Source organism: Larimichthys crocea, chromosome XXIV (genome assembly GCF_000972845.2).
Source record: "Larimichthys crocea isolate SSNF chromosome XXIV, L_crocea_2.0, whole genome shotgun sequence".
Taxonomy (NCBI): Eukaryota; Metazoa; Chordata; class Actinopteri; family Sciaenidae; genus Larimichthys; species Larimichthys crocea.
The window spans coordinates 2,803,849-2,828,817 of NC_040034.1; the positions used below are offsets into that span (position 1 = coordinate 2,803,849).

The window sequence follows — 24,969 nt, forward strand, 5'->3', positions numbered from 1 at the left end:
TCTCTCTCTCTCTGGGCTTGTGTGTGTGCTATAGCAACCGGCCCGGCGTTTAGATGCTCTGCGGCATTTTCACAGACGAGCCGCTCTTCTTCTTCTTCTTCTTCTTCTCCTTCTTCTTCTTCTTCTTTGTTAAATGAACTCAACTGAGCTGCTACCGCTCTTTGACTTCTCATTGTGTCACACACACACACACACACACACACACCACTACATGATATGCCTCAGGAGCTGCTGCCACGACAGAGTAAATATCAGTCGGCCGCTCACAATGACTGCTATTCTCTGTCAATCTGTATTTTTGGCAGCCTCACTGCTCCGTCAGCGCTTGGACTGGTGTGTGTGTGGTGTGTGTGTGTGTGTGTAAAGTGTGTGTGTGTGCACGTGTGTGTGAGAGTGCACGTGCTTGTAAAGTGAGTGAATATGCTTGCATCCACAGTATGTGTCGAGTGTGTGTGTGTTTCCATCTTAGCATATTTTTTTGTACTCGTGTTCACACTCCAGCACACACTCCAGCACACACACACATATACAACCACACACCATACACACCCTCGTGTGCACACACACGTGTGTGCACACAGGGTTGTGTATGGTGTGTGTGCTGAAGCAGCAGCTCGGGCGAGATAGATAAGTGTAATGGGATGACGGTGCTGAGTCAGCAGTTTTTTGCAGAAGCAGCCTGTAGCCGGTCGGTCGGATGGATGCTGCACCTGAGAGACTGTCGCACTTCATTATGGCTGCAGACTGAAGGGGGAGAAACACACACCACACACACACACACACACACACACACACACACACACACACACACACACACTGTGTGGTCCGGTCTCAGATGCAACAAAGAAGAAGCAACGTTCATCAATCCAGCATTTTTTTTTATTGCTGCTCTTCTGTCTGTAATTTTTTATGCTCGTTTAAATCCTAAATCACTTCGACATATTTGGAATCTTTGCAAGCTTCGAATCTTGACAGACTCCAAAATAAAGTTCTGCGGTTTTTCCGAAAAATTCTGAGACGTGGAATCACTGTCGCCGCCAAGAAGTCACGGGAGGTCGAAGTAATTAATGATCTCAGGACGAGAATGCAAAATAAAACAATGACAGTATAAAGAATGACGGCGTGTGTGTGTGCGTAACACCACCCACCTGTCAATCAAAGCGTCCACCTCTTAATCCTGCATAACTTTAAGCCTTAATATAATGTGAACAGGTGAGTTGTATTATCACCCTCAGTACAGTTGTCCTGAACGGGAAATTAGCTACCGAGACCAAAACTGTTTTTTGTACCAGGCTGTAAACATGTTTATTTCTGCTGTGAACATGGGGACTTATGGAGACTGACTCACTTCTGGAGCCAGCCTCAGGTGGACGTTAGAGACTGCAGTTTTTTTGGGCACTTGCATTGCTTCTTCAGAGGCCGCTTAGACAAAACCATGAACTTCATGACAAGTTGAAAAGTCCATATTAATTACCGTATTTTCCGGACTCTAAGCCGCTACTTTTTCCCACGCGTTGAACCATGCGGCTTATACAAAGATGCAGCTTTTCTATGGATTTTTCTTCCAGCCGCACAGGTTATAGGTTCAGGTATTAAAATAACATTTACGGTCAAAATCTTTCTGTGTATCCGGTAAATATCTAATTTCTCAACTGGTATCGGCGGCTTATAGTCCGGTGCAGTTTATATATGTCATTTTTAATTTTATTTTTTAAAACTTATATTCAGGTGCGCTCTAAAGTCCGGAAAATACGGTACTTGGTTCCATCGTTTTTATTAAACAGAATATGCGATGATCTTTTTTTATTTTTTACAGACTGAATGTCTTTTGAGCTTTGAGCTGTTGATTGGATAAACAAACACATGAAGAGCCACCGTGTCAGGGAAACTATGACGGACAGATAAACATCTCATGGATTAATCGGGAATAAAAATAAAAGTTAGCTGCATCCTTTTACTTTACTATTCAGTCAATGTAAAGGGTAGAAACATGCTCATTAAACCCGAAACAGTGGGTCGTCCCGATTTGTGGTAATAAACTGAGACTGAGAGAGAGGAAGTGAGAAGAGAGTCCAGCTGATGGGAAAGTGAGTAAGATCTGGATGATACTGGTGTCCACTCAGCAACTGCAACCAGCTGCAGTGAGACATCAGAGCGGTCCACTCGGTCACAAACGTCCTCCTCTGCACACAAACCACAACTTCTCTTGTGTTGTGTTTTGTGTGTGTGTTTGTAGTCCGGTGGATCCTCCAGCGAGCTTTACAGGAAGGAGCAGAGAGGATGAATGACGACCTTCGACCCTCTCAGTGCTCTCCCTTGTTAACTGGCAGGTCCCCAGATTCTGTCCTTCCTGTGTTAGAGAGCGAGCGAGCGAGCATCTTCTGTGACAGAGGAGAGGCAGAAAAGGTCGTTATTGTTCCCTTCCCTGAGTCACTCTGAGGGATGGATGAAGCTGTGGCACTTTTTTTTTATGTGGCGGCGTCCTGCTGCTCTGCTCGGGTGTAATGTCTGCATGTGGGTGGGGGGGGGGCGTCAGCTGACCTCTTTCTGTTTGTTTACCTGCTAAAATGTCAGTGAAATGAAGTTCCAGTTTGTTACAAGCCGGCTGTTAGTTTTGTAGTTTTGATCAATAAAACGTCATCGGTTATGACTGATAGATCAGGTTGTAACTGTTCAGCAGGTTGGGTTAGAGATCGAAGAACGGGCTAAAACTACAAAAAACAAGACGCAAAGTGCAAAAAACTTCATAAATCTGAAACAAAACTGTGAGTATGAAGGCTTGCATTCGGTTATTCGTTCTTCAGGGTGGGAAAAAATCGTGCATCTCGATCTTCGATGTAAAAGTTAATAATCAGAATATTGATGCACCCTTTAGAAAACTACAAATATGGCCACCACAAAGCACATGAGGCGTTTGTTTACGCTTGAGCTGCGTGAAAACGTTTGACCGAGCTTTTTGGTTTTTCATGATAACGAAGCAAACAGGAGCCGCATCATTTTCAAGGTCAAATAAAATTTAAATATTTTGGCCACACAAGGAAAAAACCACTCTGATGTTTCCACCCAGAGTTGGGGAACGCTACAGCAGAGAAGGCGGTAGCTCAGAAAGAGGATGAATCGATTGCTAATGCAACTTTTATTGCCGAAGATTTGCATCCGTCGTTCAGTCGTGGAAACCCGCTATGTTCAGACTCTAGAGCCGAGGTTCAACACACCACCTTGTGTTTTTGATGCATCGAGATTCATTGTTTCTTCATAGTTGTCACTCCATAATCTGATTTGTAGGAGCTACTTTCGGTGTTTTCTTGCAGAACTGCAGAAGCTTCTGGTCAAAAACCTGAAATGTCATTTTCTGTTCAATTCTCTGTGAGAGAAAGGAGATTCATTTGTGTCCTCACAAATCTGTGTTGAAACACGCTGATGTCGTGCCAGCTTTCTCTCTCTGCCACTTAACAGACAATGAGCTAACTCGAGGCACATTTGTACCATCGACTCTCTGCAGCCCGTGCTGCATCTCTTTCGTGGAGACTCCGCCGAGCACGGCTTTCTAAAAACTGGATTGTTGGGACGTCAGCGTGTTCAGACAGTTTACACTCAAACTCAAACTCACATGTCAGAGGTCACAAAACCGAACGCTCGTCCCCCGCTTGCTCCGATTTCATCCGGAACAATTGATTTTGGTTGGAAAATTTGCAGTCATGCATCATTATATAAATTGAGTTTATATAACACGATTGACAAAATCCGATCCAACTGAAACAAACTGTGCCGGTCTGTCTGAGTCCTGACAATGCAGGCGAGAGTCTACCAGCGTTTTTCTCAGACTTTGCATCATGTCTCTCTGCTCTCTTGCCTCCCACTCAACTGCTGAGATGGAAGTTTTTTCGTTTCGTTTACCCTCTCTCGCTCGCCAGATGCACGGAGCCGCAGGACGGCGAGCTGCAGAGCATCCAGACAGCAGCTTGGCCCCGCACGCCTCGTGCCCTCAAAGCGAGGGCGGCGGTAACCCATTCTTCTTCTGCTCGCCGTGCCCGACGCTCGCTCCATTCTCATCCGCCCCTCAATTCTAATTTTGTTTGGATGACACTACATTTTTTATTTTAGGCTGTAACCCATATCTGATATCTATTTCAGCTGACGGCACTTGTCGGATAATGCCACAGAGCCTCACATCTGTCCAACAGCTGTATGTTGTGTTTCCTCTGTCCTGTTTCTGTCGAGCTGCAGAAGGTGTTGCAACAAATTTTTATTGCTTTTTTTTCAGGTGACCTTATTTTAGTACTTGTTGTCTGGCAACGCCGTCAAACTAAGACTACAAATCGCATGTAGGTTGTTAGAGTGCAGATGTGTTTGTGCAGATCTGTTTGTTTTGCAAAATACAGATTATCTGGATAGGTTTTATATTGCAGTGTTGACAGGCTCGCTCCAGGCTCGGTACTTAATGACTGAATGCTGCTGGCTGTTTGACCTCAGAAAGGATCATGACATAACAAGGTACCTGTGTACGGAAGCCAAAGCAGTCATACATTTATTCCTCAGTTTTTTTTTTGTGATATTCACGTCATTATGTCTAAGATATGGAGTAAATATCACATTTGATTCATCATCTTGAGATCTTGAAATCATGTCGTTATCTCCGGGAAAACAAAGTATCGTTATTTCGAAGATCTCGAGGAAAATTATCCCGTATCTCGAGAAAACACATTTTTTCAAGATGATGACATAAATAACTCGATATCTCGAGAAACAAATTAAATTAACTCTTTGATAAATTGCTGTTGTGTTATTCAATTTGCTATTGTGTTTTTGAATTTGCTGTTGTGTTTTTGAATTTGCTGTTGTGTTTTGCACTTCAGGGCCACCGTAAGCATCCCTTGAAAGTCTTTCAATTCAAGGTCCAGGTGCCCTGCAGAGCGAATTACACGGCGATCTGTCACCGTCACAGACGTTTTTGAGGTTGTAAACTTGTGTTGCGTGGGATGTGTGTGTGTGTGTGTGTGTGTGTGTGTGAGCTGACGTGTCAGATCCCGGTGTGAGTGCTCTCGGGGAGCCGTGGATGGACGTGGGTTTTTTTCCTCCGGTGCGGCCGAGCTGTTTGTTTGTGGGTCTCTCTCTCTCTGGGCTTGTGTGGTCGTCATAGCAACCGGCCCGGCGTTTAGATGCTCTGCGGCATTTTCACAGACGAGCCGCTCTTCTTCTTCTTCTTCTTCTTCTTCTTCTTCTTCTTCTTTTGTTAAATGAACTCGACCGAGCTGCTCTTTGACTTCTCATTGTGTCACACACACACACACACACACACATGAATATGCATCAGGAGCTGCTGCCACGACAGAGTAAATATCAGTCGGCCGCTCACAATGACTGCTATTCTCTGTCAATCTGGACTTTTTTGGCAGCCTCACTGCTCCGTCAGCGCTTGGACTATGTGTGTGTGTGTGTGTGTGTGTGTGTGTGTGCACGTGTGTGTGAGAGTGCACGTGCTTGTAAAGTAAAGCGAGCGAATATGCTTGCATCCACAGTATGTGTCGTGTGTGTGTTTCCATCTTAGCATATTTTTTTGTACTCGTGTTCACACTCCAGCACACACACACACAGATACACAACCCTCGTGTGCACACACACGTGTGTGCACACGAGGGTTGTGTATGTGTGTGTGTGCTGAAGCAGCAGCTCGGGCGATAGATAAGTGTAATGGGATGACGGTGCTGAGTCAGCAGTTTTTTGCAGAAGCAGCCTGTAGCCAGTCGGTCGGATGGATGCTGCACCTGAGAGACTGTCGCACTCCATTATGGCTGCAGACTGAAGGGGGGAGAACACACACACACACACACACACACACACACACACACACACACTGTGTGGTCCGGTCTCAACAAAAGAAGAAGCAACGTTCATCAATCCAGCTTTTTTTTTATTGCTGCGTCTTCTGTCTGTAATTTTTTATGCTCGTTTAAATCCTAAATCACTGCGACATGTTTGGAATCTTTGCAAGCTTCGAAATCTTGACTAGACTCCAAAATAAAGTTCTGCGGTTTTTCCAGAAAAATTCATGAGACTGTGAATCACTGTCGCCGCCAAGAAGTCACGGGAGGTCGAAGTAATTAATGAATCTCAGGACGCAGAATGCAAAATAAAACAATGACAGTATAAAGAATGGACGGCGTGTGTGTGTGCTGTAACACCACCCACCTGTCAATCAAAGCGTCCACGCTCTTAATCCTGCATAACTTTAAGCCTTAATATAATGTGAACAGGTGAGTTGTATATAAATTCACCCTCAGTACAGTTGTCATGAACGGGGAAATTAGCTACAGAGACCAAAACTGTTTTTTGTACCAGGCTGTAAACATGTTTATTTCTGCTGTGAAGTTTTTAACATGGGGACTTATGGAGACTGACTCACTTCTGGAGCCAGCCTCAGGTGGACGTTAGAGGAACTGCAGTTTTTTGGGCACTTGCATTGGCTTTACAGAGGCCGCTTAGACAAAACCGTGAACATTCATGACAAGTTGAAAAGTCCATAATTAATTACCGTATTTTCCGGACTATAAGCCACTACTTTTTTCCCACGCGTTGAACCATGCTGCTTTTCTATGGATTTTTCTTCAGCCGTCACAGGTATATAGGTTCAGGTATATAAATAAACATTTACGATACAAAATCTTTCTGTGTATCCGGTAAATATCTAATTTCTCAACCTGGTTATCGGCGGCTTATAGCCTGCGGCTTATATATGTAATTTTTATATTGTTTTTTTTTTTTACTTAGTGAGTGTGGCTTATATTCAGGTGCGCTCTATAGTCTGGAAAATACGGTACTTGGTTCCATCGTTTTTATTAAACAGAAAAATGCGACGATCTTTTTTTTTATTTATTTACAGACTGAATGTCTTTTGAGCTTTGAGCTGTTGATTGGATAAAACTAAACACATGAAGATGCCACGCCGTGCTCAGGGGAACTATGACGGACAGATAAAACATCTCATGGATTAATCGAGAATAAAAATAAAAGTTTGGCTTGTTTACTCTGATATTTGACTTACACGTGTGCAATTTGGCACATTCAGTCAGATGTAATGGGTCAGAACATGCTCATATAAACCAGAAACAGTGAGTCGTCCAGATTTGTGGTAATAAACTGAGACTGAGAGAGAGGAAGTGGGAAGAGAAGTCCAGCTGATGGGAAAGTGAGTAAGAGCTGGATGATACTGGTGTCCACTCAGCAAACTGCAACCAGCTGCAGTGAGACATCAGAGCGGTCCACTCGGTCCACAACGTCCTCCTCTGCACACACACAACACAAGAGGAGTGTGTGTTTGTGTGTGTGTGTGTGTGTGTGTTTGTGTGTTTGTAGTCAGGCTGGATCCTCCAGCGAGCTTTACAGGAAGGAGACAGAGAGGGATGAATGACGACCTTCGACCCTCTCAGTGCTCTCCCCTTGTTAGCTGGCAGGTCCCCAGATTCTGTCCTTCCTGTGTTAGAGAGCGAGCGAGCGAGCATCTTCTGTGACAGAGAGAGAGAGAGGCAGAAAAGGTCGTATTGTTCCTGTCCGTGAGTCACTCTGAGCAGGATGGATGAAGCTGTGGCACTTTTTTTTTATGTGGCGGCGTCCTGCTGCTCGTGCTCGAGGTGTAAATGTCTGCAAGGCGGGATGGGGGTCGGCTGTGGACGTCAGCTGACCTCTTTCTGTTTGTTTACCTGCTAAAATGTCAGTGAAATGAATGTTCCAATTTGTTACAAGCCGGCTGTTAGTTTTGTAGTTTTGATCAATAAAACGTCATCGGTTATGACCGTATGGATCAGGTTGTAACTGTTCAGCAGGTTATTCATTCTGTAAAACTCAAAAATCTGTTTAGAAGATCGAAGTACGATGGCTAAAACTACAAAAATAAGACGCAAAGTGCAAAAAACATCATAAATCTGAAACAAAACTGTGAGTATGAAGGCTTGCATTCGTTTATTCGTTCATTCAGGGTGGGAAAAATAATCGATGCATCACGAATCTCTCGATGTGTGAAAGTTAATAATCAGAAATATTGATGCACCCTTTAGAAAACTACAAATATGGCCGCCACACAAGCACATGAGGCGTCTTGTTTACGCTTGAGCTGCAGGTGAAAACGTTTGACCGAGCTTTTTGGTTTTTCATGATAACGAAGGCAAACAGGAGCCGCATCATTTGCAAGGTCAAATAAAATTTAAATATTTTGGCCACACAAGGAAAAACCACCTCTGGTGTTTCCACCCAGAGTTGGAGGAAATGACACAGCAGAGAAGGCGGTAGCTCAGAAAGAATCAGAATTGCTAATGCAACTTTTATTGCCGAAGATTTGCATCCATCGTTCAGTCGTGAAAAACCGAGCTATGTTTCAGACTCTAGAGCCGAGGTTCAACACACCACCTTGTAGTTTTTGATGCATCGAGATTCATTGTTTCTTCATAGTTGTCACTCCAGAATCTGATTTGTAGGAGCTACTTTCTGGTGTTTTTCTTGCAGAACTGCAGAAGCTTCTGGTCAAAAACCTGAAATGTCATTTTCTGTCTAAATACTCTGTGAGAGAAAGGAGATTCATTTGTGTCCTCACAAAATCTGTGTTGAAACACGCTGATGTCGTGCCAGCTTTCTCTCTCTGCCACTTAACAGACAATGAGCTAACTCGAGGCACATTTGTACCATCGACTCTCTGCAGCCCGTGCTGCATCTCTTTCGTGGAGACTCCAGCCGAGCACGGCTTTATAAAAACTGGATTGTTGGGACGTCAGCTCTGTTCAGACAGTTTACACTCAAACTCAAACTCACATGTCAGAGGTCAGAAAAACAGATCTCTCGTCCACCGCTTACTCCGATTTCATCCGGAACAATTGATTTTCGGTTGGAAAATTTGCAGTCATGCATCATTATATAAATTGAGTTTAATAACACGATTGACAAAATCGGATCAAACTGAAACAAACTGTGCCGGTCTGTCTGAGTCTTGACAATGCAGAGCGAGAGTCTACCAGCGTTTTTCTCAGACTTTGCATCATGTCTCTCTGCTCTCTTGCCTCCCACTCAACTGCTGAGATGGAAGTTTTTACGTTTCGTTTACCCTCTCTCTGCCTGCCAGATGCACGGAGCCGCAGGACGGCGGAGCTGCAGAGCATCCAGACAGCAGCTTGGCCCCGCACGCCTCGTGCCCTCAAAGCGAGGGCGGCGGTAACCCGATTCTTCTCCTGCTCGCCGTGCCAGACGCTCGCTCCATTCTTATCCGCCCCTCAATTCTAATTTTTGTTTGGATGACACTACATTTTTTATTTTAGGCTGTAACCCATATCTGATATCTATTTCAGCTGACGGCACTTGTCAGGAATAATGCACACAGGAGCCTCACATCTGTCCCAACAGCTGTATTTGTGTTATCCTCTGTCCTGTTTCTGTCGAGCTGCAGAAGGTGTTGCAACAACTTTTTATTGCTTTTTTTTTCAGGTGACCTTATTTAGGTTCTTGTTGTCATGGCAACGCCGTCAAACTAAGACTACAAATCGCATGTAGGTTGTTAGAGTGCAGATGTGTTTGTGCAGATCTAGTTTGTTTTTGCAAAATACAGATTTATCTGGATAGGTTTTATAATTGCAGTGTTGACAGGCTCGCTCCAGGCTCGGTAACTTAATGACTGAATGCTGCTGGCTGTTTGACCTCAGAATAGGATCATGACATAACAAGGTACCTGTGTACGGAAGCCAAAAGCAGTCATACATTTAATTTCCTCAGTTTTCTTGTGATATTCACGTCATTATGTCTAAGATAATGGGGTAAATATCACATTTGGTTCATCATCTTGAGATCTTGAATTAATCATGTCGTTATCTCAGGGAAAACAAAGTATCGTTATTTCGAAGATCTCGAGGAAAATTATCCCGTTATCTCGAGATAACAGCATTTATTTCAAGATGATGACATAAATAACTCGATATCTCGAGAAAACAAATTAAATTAACTCTTTGATATGAGAAAAATGTATGAATGCGTGACCCCGCAATCAGCAGCGGGTTTATATTCCAGCAAGGCGAGGTTAAATTATTAAATTTAATAGTTCAGTACAGCTAATCAGCCGTGATAGCATCATCCAGTTTAAACTCTGACCTTAAAGGAGCACTGTGTAGCATTTAGCAGTTTGTAGTTGTGGATTGCAACCCCCTCGTTTCACCTCCTTACCAGCCCGATCTGGAGACCTGCAGCGTCTGTTCACACAGAAGTGTCAATCTAAGGCAACAAAGTCATAACAACAGATTCATATTATGTGAATACAGCCCCCTTACATCTGACACACTGCAGCTTTTTTAAATATCAAACTTGCTACTTGTGGGCCAAAAAATCCAGCCGCCAAATTTGTTGGAGTGCCGACGTGACCGAGCTTCTTCCTGTTTTCCAAAGCACTTAACGTTTGAGACGAGGAAGGACGTGACCTTAACGCAGCGATCCAAATCTGCACAACGCTCTGCAGAGTGTCAGCAGCAGACACAGATGAGAAAACGTCTCCCCCTCTTTCCTCCTCGTTTACCGTCGATGCACCCTTGAGCAAGGCACGGAGAGCATGCCCCCCCTAATGGGGGGGCATGCTCTCCGTGAACTCGTCTGGTTAAACGCCCTGATTGCCCTGATCCATCACACATCAGGAAGTCATCTGGGAGTCTGCGGAGGGAGGAAGGTGCTCTCGCTGTTAGCAGCTTTGTTTTCCTGGCACGAGAAACTCTTTCCACCAGCACTTTCTGGCCCCCACGAGCCTCGACGAGAGACGAAGGCAGCTGAGATAGACTTACCAGGAGACAAACGACACCCTCACCTCCTACCTGGGATTGACAGAGCCACATCCCCCCCTCTCTTTAACTCATCCAGACTTTTCATTACAGCTCGATCTGTGGGTGGTTTTGATCCTAAAGAGAAATGTGTTTTTTCCCCTTTTCCTCCTGCTTTTGTTGAACGTTCTGGAGGAGACGATGGAAATATATTTCTCTAGAAGTTTTTCTTGCAATTCATCTGCTTGTGTCTGAGGTTTCATCGGGACATGAGAGGCCCTCCGGTACCCTGAGCTGGAGACTTCAGGCTTGAGAAACTGGCCGCCGTGTTGAAAACCGCCTTCCTGTGTCAGACCCTCTGCCAGCAATATCTGCCTTTCCTCTCTCTCTCCCCCTAGACTTGTCCGCCTGCCCGTGTGTTCGGATATGGCAGGGGCTCGCACTCATGAGCTGGCTTGTTTCAGTAAAAGGATTGTACTAATATGGAACTGGCAGAGAAGCAGGAAATATTTTCCTAACTGAGGTTGATTAATGGAGTGGGAGGGAGGAGAGAGGAGACGAGGAGGGAGGCTGGTGGGGAAATGAACAGGACAGAAAAAACTATACGTGATGGCTTTAAAGCGAGGTAGAGAGAGGTGAAGCTCTTTTTAAAAAGGTGATTTATGTGATTAATTGTGCAAACAGCCGACTCTATTACAAAATTAAAGGAAGCTATTCCAACTCGAGGATCACTTTCAGCCGTGTCATGCGGTCACATGTCACGATGATTGATCCGTTCAGGTCTATTTTCATCTGTATAGAAACCACAGGCATGAGTTATGTTACCAAGGCATTTGAAAGAAAGTATAGAATAACACAGTTTTATATTATTTAAAATCATAGCTCCATTTTTAGCTATAAGCCTGAAACAATACCAACTCAAGGTCTGCACTCATACAAGAGTTTTCCAGAGCTTTCGATGGCCTGAATGCACAGGTCTCATCCTTGATGCTTCACTTTTAGGACAGTGCATCCAAAAAAGTGCTATAGATGAAATGACGACTAGCTGCCGAGTTAAGAAAGTCAAGAATTAACTTTCACGTGTCATAGTTTGACAGTTTCGGGAGACAAACTTGTTTACTTTCTTAGTTCTAAGTTAGAAATTGACACCGCTCTCGTGTTTGTACGCCACAGCCAGCAGCTGGTTAGCGTAGCTTAGCATATAAAGTGGAAACAGCAAGCCTGGCTTCGTCCAAAGATTACAAAATCAATCTAAAACATCATTAATGAACTAGTTATATCTCTTTTGTTCAATGGATATACAGTAATATCCAAAGTGTAATAATTATGTAATTTTAGGGAGGCTTTGTGCTGGATTTTATGCTAAGCTAAGCTAAGCTAAGTGGCTTCTGGCTCCAACTTCATATTTAGCGTACATATCCATGTGTGGTATCAATCTACTCGCCTAACTCTCTGCAACAACTATTCCTTTAACTATATTAATAACTGTAGAAGTGTTAGAAGCAAAACTGCCAAACAAATCCCCAGTTTCAGATTATGAAATGTTAAGACATGTGGCTCCTTTTTGTTGTATATCACAGTAAATTAAACATCTGGTCTTGGTCTATGGAAAATTGTGATTGTGATGACTGACATTACATAAACTAAAGGATTCATTTGTTTAGGTAAAGTCAGTTAAACACGCAAGTTAACTCTGATTCTCTTTTATGTACAATCCGAGGCGAGTATCCGGGTCGACTGACTTCAGGTAGTTTGCTTGCTGAGCTTTGCATTTAGTGGTTGCCATGGGAAAAATGTGGCTATAATGACGCTGACTGGCAACTTTCCCTGAAGCTGATGGAGAGCAGATTCCTCCCGCTCTTGACCCCTGTTGTTTTTACAGCCCGCCTCAGTTCAGAGAGGCTGAGACGAGAGAGAGAGAGGAGGCAGACGAGAGCAGAGAGGGGGCCCTCAAAATTTACGACCCTCCAGATCCTCCAGCAGACGCAGCCAGTCGAGCTTTCACTTCGCTCCGTTACACGACATGTTGTACCGAAGCTGAGACAGGCCGCGTTTAAGCCACAGTTAATGAGAGTGATTTTCACTGGCGCTGTGGCGATGAGCAAGGAATCGGTCTCATGTTGACAGCTTACAGAGATTCACAGCACATGCTGTACTCGCACAAATCGTACAAGGACAACACGATCACACGTAGGGGAGCCCACGGGGATCATACGACAGTAAAGCATTGTATGTATCACTCTGCACAACAAGCAAAACACCACACTGTTTATGACTTGTACGTCGCACCCTGGGGTATATTTTAGTTTATCTCACTCCTGTGCATAGTGTCCAATATGCAGCACAGTTACAACTGGGATAATCCAAATCAACAATCCAGATAAATGTTTTGTAGCAGTCCAAACATTCAGAGTAAGCCCGCCATTTTGCACCAGCCTATAACAGTGGCACCTGCCACTTTACTCAAAAATATATTTGCACACCATTTGCACTGTGTACAGTCTAATGTAAAAATATTTCAAATATTTTTTTATTGTTGACTGTACATATATAATGTAAACCATATCACTATACTTACATTTATAGCAACCATATTGCCTCACAGATGTCTTTTGCTGTATATATTTTTTAGATTTGTACATCTTTATTCTATATATATATATTATATACTTTTCTTTTTACATCTTTTACTGCACTTGCGTCCATACTGTTTTAGACAAGAGAGAAACGCAATTTCGATGCTCTGTATGTCCTGTACACATAGCAGCATTGACAATAAAGTTGACTTTGACTTTGACTTTTGACTTTGACAGTTGTTAGGGATGTCCCAACCAAGTGTTTTTGGCCTGATCCTGACCGTATCCTGATCCGATGCTCATACATAGTGAATTTTTGTTCACGTGTCATAGTTTGACAGTTTTGGGAGATAGACTTGTTTACTTTCTTGTTGAAAGTTAGAAATTGACACCACTCTCGTGTTTGCATGGTAAACTTGAAGCTACAGCCAGCAGCTGGTTAGCGTAGCTTAGCATATGAACTGGAAACAGCAAGCCTGGCTCCGTCCAAAGATTACAAAATCTTAAACATCACTAATGAACTAGTTCTGTCTCATTTGTTCAACATCACTAATGAACTAGTTCTATCTCATTTGTTCAATAAAAATAATAACCAAAGTGTTAAAATGTTGTGGTTTTAGGCAGGCTTTATGCTGGAATTTATGCTAAGCTAAGCTAAGTGGCTAATGGCTCCAACTTCATATTTAGCGTACATATCCATGTGTGGTATCAATCAACTCGTCTAACTCTCTGCGACAATGTTGATCCGATGCTCATACATTACATTAAATATATATCTGACACATTGAAATATCAGCTGTAGCCTACTTAATCTGAAAGGAAATGGCTCAGGACATCTCAAGGTCTCACTTTTGACATTGTTCTCTTGAATGATCGCGGAAAAATGCAACAACTTTACACACAGTCCTTTCCGACCTCGACGAAACTCGTTCTTGGAAGCAGAGATAAAGCTGGCAGAGCCAAAGTAATTTACATTTCATAACAAGATAACAGCTCGAACACAATGATCATCACCGGTGATGAGCGTCTGATAATATTGTAAGAGCGTCGGAGGATGAAGCCTCACTAGTCGTGCTCGTTCAGAGCGTGTTTGTTCTTTGCTATAAATACTTCAGCCCTCCGCACAGGGAAAACCCGACGCCTGCAGTTTTATTGGAGCGCTAGCAACCGATGAAAAAAAACATGAAAAACTCTCAGGGGGCATTTTTGTTTCTCCGCGAGCTCCGTCAGTAGTCCACCACAATAATTAATTATGCCATGCTGAGTTTCTGATTTACAAAGACAGATTCGAGTCGTATGGAATTGGCAGTGCTGTCTAACCCAAGCTAGTCAGGAGCTAACAGCAGCTACCTAATGCAGGTAATTCATAGTTCAACTTAGTCATTGATACACTTAATATTCTTCTTGTTGGCTCTTTTTTGAAACAGTTTTCTCATTTCCAGCAGACGACTGTCGACTTTGAGGCTGTTAAATGCTTCCAGAGAACTTGTTTTTGACCTTTTATAAAAGAAAATTATTTAATTATTTAGGATGATTTGTTTTAGCAAATGTAAAGCTTGCTGGCAACTTTTAAAGCAAACTTCCCGAAACCTAATAATGACCCAAAACTCTGAAAACAGCGAGTTTCTATTTTTTGATTGATTGATTGAAGTATTTATTTCGAATATGCAGACAACAATAAAAATAAAGTAACATTTAAACATAGAAATACATATTCGAAAAGGATCGAGAAGAAGAATAACTCATAAACTCCCACCCCTTCTCTTTAAATAATCAATGACAATACCTTCCCTGCAACTAACTAACTATTTTTAACTTTTTATTTATAGATTTTGTGAAATCAGGTTTTCATCTTAAAGGTGCAGTGTGTAGAATTTAGTGACACCTAGTGGCGTGGGTGCAAATTGCAACCAACTGAATACTGTTTCATGTTGTCAAGGTGTTTGAAGCATGACGGAGAAACTACAGTGGCTTCAAAACTTGCAAACAAAACGGAAAAGGTCAATGTTTGGTTTGTCCATCATGGGCTACTGTAGAAACCCTCTGTAGGTATTCTGAGGTTAATATAAATGAAAACATAGTTATGCATGTTATATTTCTGTCTGCTCGTACAGTAATCTGTCAGTGTAAGCCGGTGTCATGCCCTGCCAAGAACCCCAGATCACCTGAAGAGCCTGGGAGTGTTGATCATAACACAGTCACTGGGTCATGTGACGGCGCAGGTGGCTGCCAGCGTTTGGACTGTGTACTGCTGCCAGACTCACACAGTGACCCGAAGAGTTAGAGGAGCCACAGGAGGGCCGGCTAATTCTAGTCAGGAGGAGGCCGGTCGCCCAGGCCAGAGCGATGCAGCCAAACTCACCGTCCTTCCAACACATTTAACAAGCGAACATTCCTTCTGTGAACTTTTAGTCGTTTTCACAACTGTGCTCTTTGCGGGTTGACTCAAAGCCTTCTGACATTTTCAGCTGTCTAGTCCTGTTAAAGCTGCACTAAGCAGGAGTTTTAAGTAAAAATGTGCCCATTTTATCTACTTAACACACACGTCCTGCTCCCCTTTGTATCAGCTTTGCCAAAGTGAAATTACGGTCTTGGGAGAGCTCTTTCATTTTCCTTTGGTACAAGGCTTTGTGATGTGTTAATGGCTATCAGCACATTAAAGGTCAGAGTCTTTGTGGTTGTAAAGCTCCTTTCTGTCATTTTTTTTGAAGGTATTTGTGTTAAAGTTGTGGGACACCAAAAAAAAAACACACACAACACTGTGAGAACCTGAATCAGCAGAGCCGGCAAACACCCTTATCTGAACACTTTGATTAAATTATACAGTATTCACGTCAGCTGCTGACACCACAGCCCCGCCTCGACAGTTTCAAATCTTTGGCGAGCCTTTTAAAGAGACTATTGATCAGGATTAATTGAAATATCTCCGTGCCTGTTGGAGCTTGACTAACTTTAGAGGAATATAGTATCTTTTAGTCGAGGGCGTGTGCCTGCCAGCTGCACATAAATCGTCACTGCTGGTCTTTTTCTGTCAGCTCTACCCTTGGAGATAAAACACCATATAATCTTCCCTTTTCCCTCCACATCTTCTACCGTGTCCTCCGTTTCCTTTGGCTTTTTTTTTCAACGGTCGAAACGCCACCACATGCCAGTAAACTCATACACATCTGAAACCTGGCTCTTCCACACTCGAGTTTATTGATAGTCGTGTAAACCTCATGCCACTCCGTTTTAAGGGTGATCTCATCGCGGAAGTTCCACGAGTGCTCCGAACCAGCTCGTCAGTGACTTTTAAGTGGCTTTTGTTTCCCGGCAGTGGAAGGCAGGCCAGCGAAAGACAGTGCAGGCTTTCATAAGCGCCTGGCTCTGCTCCTGCAGGTCCTCCTTCGGCTCTCTGGTGGAAACATGGTGCCTGGTGTTTCAGCCCTGGGTGTAATTAACCCGGGAACTCATAAAGAGGCGTTCACGGCGGGGTGCATGGTGGGCCCACTCCTCATTGCCAGCTCCTGTCGGGCAGCTGAGATCCCCGCTCCAGATGTTTTCCATTAGCATGTTTGCATGCCAGCAATGCCAGACAATCCGAGGCCCGCTACACCTACTGTATACAGTACACAATGCTCCAGTGTGCTGGGAAAGTTCAGTATGTAAGCTTGTTAGTGAAAGGGTGGACAAACAGGAAGCACGTTAGTCAGAACAACAGACACATTAAGCAGAGAGTTTATGAGAGCGATGGCGTCTTTACTGCTGGCTGCGAAATATTGTACAGACCGGCAACCTCCATGGCTGTGAAGTGAAGTTCCTCAAACGTCCACTTGAGGCTGGCTCCAGAAGTGAGTCAGTCTCCATAAGTCCCCATGTTAAAAACTTAACAGCAGAAATAAACATGTTTACAGCCTGGTACAAAAAACAGTTTTGGTCTCTGTAGCTAATTTCCCCGTTCATGACAACTGTACTGAGGGTGAATTTATATACAACTCACCTTGTTGAGCCGCATTTTGTAATAACGGTGCATTTTGTAATAAACGTCCAAAATGTAATAACTTTTTCATTTCATTTTGTAATGAAGCCGCATTTTGTAATAAATTTTGCCGCATTATGTAATAAGTTATTACATTTTGACAAGATTATTACCAAATGCAAAAAATCTGCAATTTACATAATATTTTCTGTTAATGCAACCTTTGAATAGTGTACTGATAGTAATTGCTAAGTACTGCTACTAGGCTAATACAGTGATACTAATAATAGGCCTAGCTTTTACAAATACTTTAAAGTAAAATAAAATACAATTAACAAACAAATAAACTATGCTTTAGAATTGTTATTACATAATGCACCATGTTATTACATTTCCTAGAAAATAAAAAAGTTGCAAGTGCATTTTGTAATAATCTTGTCAAAATGTAATAACTTATTACATAATGCGGCAAAATTTATTACAAAATGCGTTGGGGCAGTTTATTACAAAATGAAATGAAAAAGTTATTACATTTTGGACGTTTATTACAAAATGCACCGTTATTACAAAATGCGGCTCAACTCACCTGTTCACATTATGTTAAGGCTTAAAGTTATGCAGGATTAAGAGCGTGGACGCTTTGATTGACAGGTGATCCACGTCTTGGCCTGCTTTAGCACTCACCTCACAGCTGTAGACTCATAGTGTTGTTCCAACATGTGAGACTTGAACCTGCGTCCTCCAGCTGGGAAACAAATCTCACCTGTTCATACACCGACCTGCAGCTCTAATGTTTACCAACCCAGATATAATTCTGCTTTTAATGAGGTTAGCCGTGCTGGCTTTAATGCATTGGACTGGTTCCATTGTTGGTTCTACATGCGGTGTTCGTCGTGCACTGACTGATGACTTCCTTCTCCTTTCGTTCAGACATTTACAGCTTGGTGTAACTCTCACCTGAGGAAAGCAGGCACGCAGATCGAGAACATCGAGGAGGACTTCCGGGACGGACTGAAGCTCATGCTGCTGCTGGAGGTCATCTCAGGTAAACAGCTTCTTACTTAACAGGATTACGTGGAAGTTTGAATACCAGGATTAGCCTTAAAGGAATAGTTTGATATTTTATGGGAAATGTGCTTACTTGCTTTCTTATTTTAAAAAGAAGTCATGACTCGGTGAATCAGAAGTTTAACTTTGGTAATGTGATGTCTTATCCTTCCAATATGATTGGCTACAAAGCAAGTATGACTCAGCAAAATTGGGTGGGTGATGTCACACATACATCGTCCATTCTTTATACTGTCATCGGTCTCTAAGCTGAACTAACTTTCCCTGGGTTGAAAAACGACTCATTTGGAGGAAAACTGTGCTCGAGCAGACGCCACAGACTTTGTGTTTGACCCCTGCTCCATCATTTTTTAAATATTCTTTTCTTCCAGAGCAATTTGTTTGAAATAGGAGTACTCAGAGAAACTTCCAGACATACCAGTCACCCTTTATCTGTCTGCCTTGTTGTGTGTTTTTCCTGTCTAGGCGAACGCTTGGCCAAACCAGAGAGAGGCAAGATGAGAGTCCACAAGATCTCCAACGTTAACAAAGCGCTCGACTTCATCGCCAGCAAAGGAGTCAAACTGGTGTCTATCGGAGCCGAGGGTGAGCGACGTCGCAGCTCTGTCGCCTGACCTGCAGTTTGTTTACACCTCTACTGATTCTAATTAGGCCATCAGCCGAATCAATACCTACTTTTCTATTAGGAATGGTTCAGTGTAATGTAGTCTGTGGCCCTCTCTCTCTCTCTCTCTGTTGTTACCATGGCAGTGGCGCTGGCTGCTGTGCACTTTAATGAGATCCTTATTCCAGAGTGTTCCTGCGAAGGTTGTGCTTTGCAGTGCATTTTCTGAGAGTGGATCTTAGGATCAGCAATCCCCTCGGGGACTGAAGCTGCTCATTGTTCAGCACAAATAACTTGGGGATGTCCGTCCTCCTCCCATCGGAGAGTAAACAACTCTTTAGCCGAGTAAACACTCCTCTTTCCCCCTCACTCTCTCTCTCTCACTGTCTATCTTCCTCCATCACAAACCACACCCCTCCTCTGGCCCTGCACATGTGTGTGTCTGCTCAGTGATCTCAAAATATTTAACTTAAAGGGTCAGTTCACACAATCTACATATTTATCCATGCAGATATTTTTGGTTTTAGCGTGCCAGCGTCTATAGATATCCGTCTCCGAGGTTTTCTTCTGCAGCCCGAATACAATGGAGCCGAACAGACGTTTGACTGTGTCGCTCAAAGCGCTGAAAGATGACATTTGGAAAAAGTCAGCAGGGACTTGTCTCTCTGGGTTATTCTGGATCATCTAGAAACTTCACTGTCGTCTCTTCCTGCTGGAACTAGTTTGAGAAAAGTTACCTTACAGTGATCTCTGTTGAAGCTTCATGTATGAGGACGATTCTTCAAACTTCAGCTCATTAATATAAGTTGAAAAGTTGAAAGTGTGCTATGATTTTTGTTGAACTGACCCTTTAAATGACATGAACTCTTGTAAATTGGTCTAATCCAGGTTAAACTCACAGGCCACAATAAAGTTAACCTCTGACCCGTCTAACCTCGGAGCCCAACGCTTCGACTCCATCTGCATTTTGAAACTTTTATAAAGTCTCGTTTTCTTAAAACAAGTGAAAAGAATCTGCCAAGGAGGTAATTATATTACATAATTTCCAAAACAAATCAGCCTGTTATTAATACCTCTGTTTGTTTTATTGTACTGATGTAACCACAGCAACAAAAAGGGTTTTGGTGTCGTTTACTCGGATCAGATCATCGTTTAATCATCAAAAATCATAAAGAGGAGTTACTTCACAGCCGTGTTCTGTTAATATTTAACATTTATTTTAAAAATCTGGTGAATTATCTTAAATCAAATATCATTTTAGTGTCGTTACTGAAAACTCAGGTATCATATCTAGCTGTTTATTCTGTGTATTATGTGAACTAAACCCGCACCGTTACTGTTAACACTGTTCATACTGTTAATGTGTAGATATATTTCATATTCAAACAATATATCTCAGCTTAATTAACCCGCACTGTATAATTACACCCATAATTACATTTATACCCCAACTGCTGCTACACAAGCTGTAATATAATTACATTTATACCCCAACTGCTGCTACACAAGCTGTAATATCTTAGTGTATTTATTGTCTATACATTATATAACATAATTCATTATTTATACATCCCTGCATTTTGTTGTCTCAGTACTTTGTGCAATGATAATAACGTTAAATCTAATCTTAATATTGACAATAATAATAATAATCATAATAATAAACCAGCTTTCAGTCAAAGTCTAGAGAAATTATACTTTTCTGGACTTTTTTTGGCTGCAAACTTTTATTTTCTTGATTAATCAGTCGGTCATTTGATCTATAAAATGTCTGAAAATACCTGAAAAATGACATCACATTTTCCCGGAGCCCACGGAGACGTCTTTAATCACTTGTTTTGTCTGACCGGCGGTCCAAAAACTGGAAAAAAAAAACATTGATGCACTATCACAGCAGACAAAGAAAACCAGCAAACGTTCACACACGAGACAGTGGAACCAGTGAACTGTTGCCATTCGATTAATCAAATTATCGTTTATTGAAAGTTCATTGAAACAGCTGAATATAATATCAGATTTCATTCAGCTCTTTGGCTCCGAAAAGGATGAAAGTTACTTCATAAAATGGAGATTACTTTGCAGTGCACAGGGGCCGGTATAAAAGCTCCTAAGCCAGACCAGCATTCCAGACAGATTAGCCGCCTGGAATCCCCTCCTGGTCGAGTTGGTGGGATGGGGCTGGTTGAAGGTTTTGTTGTGGGTGATGGACGAAGGAGGTGGTGGTAGGAGGGGGTCGCAGTTTCCAATGGATTTAACAGGATTTGCGTTCCTCCCCCAGGTTGATCAGTCTTGTTCGTTAGCACTAATCTCGACATGTATCTGCATGTGTCAGCCCAAACAACGAGGCCGACTCTTTCTGCCTCCGCCTAATTTAATCAGAGCCGTCTTTCACAGCTCGTTACATGTTCCGACGTCTTGACTTTGACGTCTCGCAGTCCAAAGTTCGTCCGTCACAGTTGAGCAGCCGTGGAGCTGCCGTGCCCTCGTGCCTGATTGGATTAGAGGGAGAAATGACTGATTATCGAAGGCGGGCAAACAGAGTGGCTCGTCGAAGGGGGATTTTCATTATCGACAACACAACTCAAGAGAGGAGTGGATGGAGGAAGTTCATGCTCAGCCTCCTCCAGACTGCAGCTTCCAAACTCTGGCCTCAGATAGTTCCCCCGTCTAAAAGTACTAAATCTGAGCCTGTGTGGAAAATCACACAGTATTCGATGCACGTTCTGGTGTTGATTCAACATTTAATCTGAATCTTCTGACCTCGAAGGCCTGTGAAAAGTGTTCATGAACAAAGATGCACGAGATGAACATAAATATAGAAATTAGAAGTTACTGCCCTACATGTGTTAAATCACTGTCAATAAAAGTTTGTAGACATCTGGGTTACATATAACTTTAGTTCCAGCAGCACGAGGCAGATCGTCACAACACATTGTAATATAGTTATTAAAATGCTTTTGTCTCAACTGTTATGTCTGTTCACACGTGTGTGTATCACTCGTCCTGAGGTTTGGGGGAAGTTTTTCCATAATAAAAGTCTAAAGATAGAGAATGACGTCAATGCACAGTCTGTACAGGCTGTACTGAGGCTGTGCTAACATGTGATGCTAACAGGCTCACATTGACAATGCTAACAGGCTCACATTGACAATGCTAACATAAAGTGATGCTAACAGGCTCACATTGACAATGCTAACAGGCTCACAACAATGCTAACAGGCTCACATTGACAATGCTAACAGGCTCACATTGACAATGCTAACAGGCTCACAGTGACAATGCTAACAAGCTCACATTGACAATGCTAACAGGCTCACAATAATGCTAACAAGCTCACAGTGACAATGCTAACAGCCTCACATTGACAATGCTAACAGGCTCACAACAATGCTAACAGGCTCACAGTGACAATGCTAACAGGCTCACATTGACAGTGCTAACAGGCTCACATTGACAATGTTAACAGGCTCACATTGACAATGCTAACAAGCTCACATTGACAGTGCTAACAGGCTCACAGTGACAATGCTAACAGGCTCACATTGACAGTGTTAACAGGCTCACATTGACAATGCTAACAGGCTCACATTGACAATGCTAACAGGCTCACAACAATGCTAACAGGCTCACATTGACAATGCTAACAGGCTCACAACAATGCTAACAGGCTCACATCGACAATGCTAACAGGCTCACATTGACAATGCTAACAGGCTCACATTGACAATGCTAACAGGCTCACATCGACAATGCTAACAGGCTCACAACAATGCTAACAGGCTCACATTGACAATGCTAACAGGCTCACAGTGACAATGCTAACAGGCTCACATTGACAATGCTAACAGGTTCACATTGACAATGCTAACAGGCTCAAATTGATAATGCTAACAGGCTCACATTGACAATGCTAACAGGCTAATGTTTAGCAGGTTTACCATTATAAGTTTAGCTTGTTAGCATGCAAACTTGGCTAATACAGTTGAGGCTGGTGGGAGTGTGTTAATAATTAAATTAAATTAGTTTAATTAAATTAAATTAAATAAGACTTGATGACGGCACAGTGGACAACCAAAGTCTTAAATGTCCAAAGTGTGTGCATTAAATATTTGAGATATTCCAGTTTCCATGGAGATCAGCTCAGTTTCAACCTTTTGATCTGAACAACTGTAAATCAGTGTTTGGAGATTAAATGAATTATAACGACGTGTAAATCCTAAAAAAATAAAAATAAAGTAAACGTCGTCACTGTGTCCTTCTTTCAGAGATCGTTGATGGCAACGCTAAGATGACCCTGGGAATGATCTGGACCATAATCCTCCGCTTCGCCATCCAAGACATTTCTGTGGAAGGTACTGCGGTGTGTGTGTGTGTGTGTGGGAATGTTTCCACACACTTCTTATTCATTCACTCCGATGAAAGGAGCTCCTGCTCACCGTCTTCATTTGCAATTGAAAACACTTTTCATTGACACAGTGTCTCAGCATTAAGACTTAAATATAAACTGCACCACACGTAGACTTCAGGACTATTTGAATATGAATGTTTCCTCTGGAGGTGGAAATGTTTACGGTTAACGTATATATAATGCACTTACAACGTAATCCTGTTTAGATGTCAGGAGTCGTCATTTGTTCAGTGTGTTTAACTTTTACTGTTTGGGCCCCGACACAATAGCAGACACCTCTCATGGGCCGCGAAGCATCACACATTCCCATTCACTTCACCTCCACTTAATCCAGCACTAAATGGGGATTAGCCGAGAGTCGGTCAAAGTAAAAGCCCGAGAGTTTCTCCAACTTCACAATGATCCCTTCTTCTTCTTCCTCTTCTTCCCCGACCGCAGAGACATCTGCCAAAGAAGGCCTCCTGTTGTGGTGCCAGAGGAAGACTGCACCCTACAAGAATGTCAACATCCAAAACTTTCACATCAGGTAAGGGGAAAATCCTAATAAAGGTTATTTTACTCACACTCCGAGATGCAGTTACGCTTAAAGGGAGTTTAGGTGTCAGCGTCAAGCAGAGAAAATTAGGCCAAAGAATGTGAACGAGCAGCCGATCATCTCAAATAAAACAAACAAGTTTATATAAATGTTACTTTCTTACTTGTATAATCCAACAATCACCTTTTAATTTCAAAGATATTTGACAAAAATCTAACTTCCATGTCCAACGTCAACGATGAACCTTTTTTTCTCCGCCACAGAGAACACTTGGACTGATGCTCATTTCCATTTTAGGAGAATTATCTGTAAATCAGACAGACAGATCATTTTATTTAGTTTTTACCCAAATATGCAGAGGAGTCGCTCTCATGTGTCTGCACACAGCCCCAACAACCTCCACCAAGAAGGTAGGGAGGCTTGTTTGTTGCCTTAAAGACAAAGTCCAGGGCAGAAACGGCGTCCACAAATCTGCTTTTAAAGCAGCAGTGAGACATAATCAGTGTTCTGGATCAGACTTAAGTAGCCCATACGACTCTCTGCCAGACATTAGACTCTCAAAACCAAGAATAGACAAAGCCTGAGTGACATCACCCACACGTTTCCAAAAACGCCGCTCTGAAGCCGAAAATATGTATAAATATTTGCCAGTCAAAGCGTCCACGCTCTTAATCCTGCATAACTTTAAGCCTTAATATAATGTGAACAGGTGAGTTGTATATAAATTCACCCTCAGTACAGTTGTCATGAACGGGGAAATTAGCTACAGAGACCAAAACTGTTTTTTGTACCAGGCTGTAAACATGTTTATTTCTGCTGTGAAGTTGGACATTTGGACATGGGGACTTATGGAGACTGACTCACTTCTGGAGCCAGCCTCAAGTGGACGTTAGAGGAACTGCAGTTTATGCAGCCACGGAGGTTACCGCTCGGTCAAAACTTATTTTAGGCATCTTGTTGCAGTTATTCAGTCTCTTAGGGACACTGCTTTGAATTAAAGTGTGGTTGGTGGCTTGTCAGGTTCAATTAAGCTTATATATATATA

At 42.6% G+C, this 24,969-nt stretch overlaps 1 protein-coding gene across 5 annotated transcripts in view; it reads left to right on the plus strand.

Annotated features, from left to right (window-relative positions):
• actn1 (actinin, alpha 1) overlaps positions 1 to 24,969 on the plus strand; it is a 62,363-nt gene that overhangs the window by 17,061 nt on the left and 20,333 nt on the right. For all 5 annotated transcript variants that reach the window (XM_027275004.1, XM_027275005.1, XM_027275001.1 and 2 more), the window contains exons 2-5: positions 18,240 to 18,354; positions 18,843 to 18,962; positions 23,247 to 23,333; positions 23,828 to 23,915. In XM_027275004.1, the coding sequence (XP_027130805.1) occupies positions 18,240 to 18,354; positions 18,843 to 18,962; positions 23,247 to 23,333; positions 23,828 to 23,915 (410 nt within the window). The remainder of the gene's footprint in view (positions 1 to 18,239; positions 18,355 to 18,842; positions 18,963 to 23,246; positions 23,334 to 23,827; positions 23,916 to 24,969) is intronic.